This window comes from Emiliania huxleyi (genome assembly GCF_000372725.1).
Source record: "Emiliania huxleyi CCMP1516 unplaced genomic scaffold EMIHUscaffold_25, whole genome shotgun sequence".
Taxonomy (NCBI): Eukaryota; Haptophyta; order Isochrysidales; family Noelaerhabdaceae; genus Emiliania; species Emiliania huxleyi.
Genome location: NW_005200170.1, coordinates 566,101 through 568,710, shown reverse-complemented (window position 1 = coordinate 568,710; position 2,610 = coordinate 566,101). Strand labels below are relative to the sequence as shown.

General features: G+C 66.4%; 1 protein-coding gene across 1 annotated transcript; it reads right to left on the bottom strand.

The window, feature by feature from the left end:
* Window positions 1-876: 876 nt before the first annotated feature.
* EMIHUDRAFT_205958 (hypothetical protein) lies at window positions 877-1,774 on the bottom strand (the record flags this gene model as incomplete). The annotated part of the gene is made up of 2 exons (XM_005778180.1): window positions 877-961; window positions 1,365-1,774. 2 exons carry the CDS (start codon window positions 1,772-1,774, stop codon window positions 877-879), a joined length of 495 nt encoding a protein of 164 aa, XP_005778237.1.
* Between the last annotated feature and the right edge of the window lie 836 nt (window positions 1,775-2,610).

Below are 2,610 nucleotides of genomic sequence, written 5' to 3'. Positions count from 1 at the left end.
GTCTTAGGCACCTACTTCCTGTTTCCCTATGTTTTTTTTTTTTTTTAGGATGGGGGGGGGGGGGCGGAGAGGCAGAGAGGGCAGGAGGACGGCGCGCGCCCTCGCGGTCAGCCGACGCGAGATATGGGGAGATGTGGGGAGATATGGGGAGATCGCGCCCTCGCGGTCGGCCGACGCGAGCAGCTCCGCCGCCCACACGAGCTTGAGGACGGGCGCACGGTGGCCGCGCAGGCAGGCAGCGCTACTGGCCTAGCCCGGGAAGGCGCCGCGAAGGGTAAGGGAAGGGTGCGGGAAGGGTGCGGGAAGGGTGCGGGAAGGGTGAGGGAAGGGTGCGGGTAGAGTGCGGGGAGGGTGAGGGGAAGGGGGTGGAAGGGTGCAGCAAAAGCGCCGCCGCATCTCATTGTCTTCACGAGGTGCGGCGAGAGGCACGGCACTTTCAAAGTGCAAGGCCCAGTGCGGGCAGGTGAGTTGTGTGTGTGTGTGTGTGTGTGTGTGTGTGTGTGTGCGTGTGCGTGCGTGTGCGTGCGTGTGCGCGTGCGTGTGTGCGTGCGTGTGCGTGTGCGCCTCTGCAGGCCGGTCGAGGCTCCACAGGCGAATCGACTTGTCGTACGAGGCAGAGAGGGCGTGCTGCGCCGCGCCTGCAGGACACTTCCGAGACATCCGAGACACTTCCGAGACATCCGAGACACTTCCGAGACACTTCCAGAGAGGGCGTGCCTCCGCCGCCGCACCTCCGCCGGCGCACCTCCGCCGCCGCACCTCCGCCGCCGCACCTCCGCCGCCGCACCTCCGCCGCCGCAGAAAAGAGACAGAGACGCACGCGACGCGAGACCGACGCCGCTGCAATCTCGCCGCTGCAATCTCGGCCCGATCTCGCTACTGCAATCTCGGCCCGATCTTGGCTAGGCGTCGCCCGTCAGCGGCGTGTGCGGCGCAGGTGATCCCGTCCGAGTGGCCGCAGCTGCGCGTGTAGAGTGTCCTGGGGGGGGGGGGGGGAAGGGGAAGGGGGAAAGGAGGGGGGAGGTGAGCAGTAGGCGAGGGGAGGTGTGGGCAAATCTCGGGCGCGCGTCTGCGGAGCGGCACGAGCCTGTCTCTAAACCTCTCCCTCTCCCTCTCCCTCCCTCTCTCCCTCTGGCTCTCTGCCTCTCTCTCTCTCTCCCTCTCTCTCTGTCCCTCTCCCTCTCTGTCCCTCTCCCTCTCTGCCTCCCTCCCTCTCCCTCTGCCTCTGCCTCTGCCTCTCCCTCTCCCAAGATCGCCTCTTGCGGCGAGGCTCCGCCCGCGCCACAGGCTCGACGCCGCCCTGGTCCGCCGCCCGGCCGGCCGCCTTGTCGGCGCGCGCCGGCCCGCCGCACTCGCTCCAGCACCCCGACAGGTCGACTTCGTGCAGCGAGTGGTCGGCGCCTCCGGCCACGGCGCTGTCGCCCGACACAGAGAGGCAGAGCAGAGGGCGGTCGGAGGCGTCGTGGGCGCGGACGGGTGGCCGGTCGGGGCCAGCCAGCCACGCCAGGGCGGCGGAGCCGGAAAGCAGAGGGGGCGGGCCGAGGGGAGGATCGGTGACGCCAGTGGAGCGGGCGCCGCTGCCGAGCGGCCGAGCGTTTGGCGCAGTCGAGAAGGCTGGCTCGTGCGCAAGGGCGTGCGGATCGACGTCCGCGGCGTCGAGGCTGAGCGCCGCGTAGAAGCGCGCCATGTACTCGTCCGTGTGGCGATGCGAGGCGGCCATGCCGGTCGACGCGTCTGCGGCGGGAAGCCGCGGCGGCGGCGGCCGACCAGGCATTGCTGTCCTTTGCGCTCGCCAACGCAGCGAGACGAGGCGGCGCGCCGGCCGAGGGCGCGGCGAGGGTGCGCGGCGAGAGAGGGGCGGGCGAGCGGCGAGCCCGGGTGTCCGCGGTGACAAGAGCGGAGCGGCGGCCGAGGGGGAGGCCGACGCTGAGCGCGGGCACACCCACAAGGCACGTGGCGGCGGGCCGCTTCAAGAGGCCCCCGTTCCACAGCAGCGTCTTCACTCTTCTCGGCCTCTTGGCTAAGATCAAGTGTAGTATCTGTTCTTATCAGTTTGATCTCTGGTATGCCGGTCACTGACCGGCACAATGATCAAATTGATTTTTCTCCGGGGCTGTCTGCGCTGGCTTGCCAGCGCAACAGCGCTCGTGGTTCCACGCTTGCACGTTCGAGGAATCGCGCACCCGTCTGTAAATTTGTCTGTTCTCTCTCTCTCTCTCTCCTAGCTCGTCTCTCTCTCTTCTCTCTCCTAGCTCGTCTCTCTCTCGTCTCTCTCTCTCTCTCTCTCTCTCTCTCTCTCTCTCTCTCTCTCTCTCTCTCTCTCTCTCTCTCTCTCTCTCTCTCTCTCTCGTCTCTCTCTCTCTCTCTCTCTCTCTCTCTCTCTCGTCTCTCTCTCTCTCTCTCTCTCTCTCTCTCTCGTCTCTCTCTCCAACTCTCCCCCCCCCCTCTCTGACTCTGTCCTCCCATCTCTCGCTCTCTCTCGCTCGCTCTCTCGCTATCTCTCGCTCTCTATCTCCTAGCTATCTCATGGACATAGCATGCCTCAAGCTCGTCCCGAGCGTGCAGCCTACACGAGGAATTGCGTATAGCCGTACTGCCTACACTTCTTCT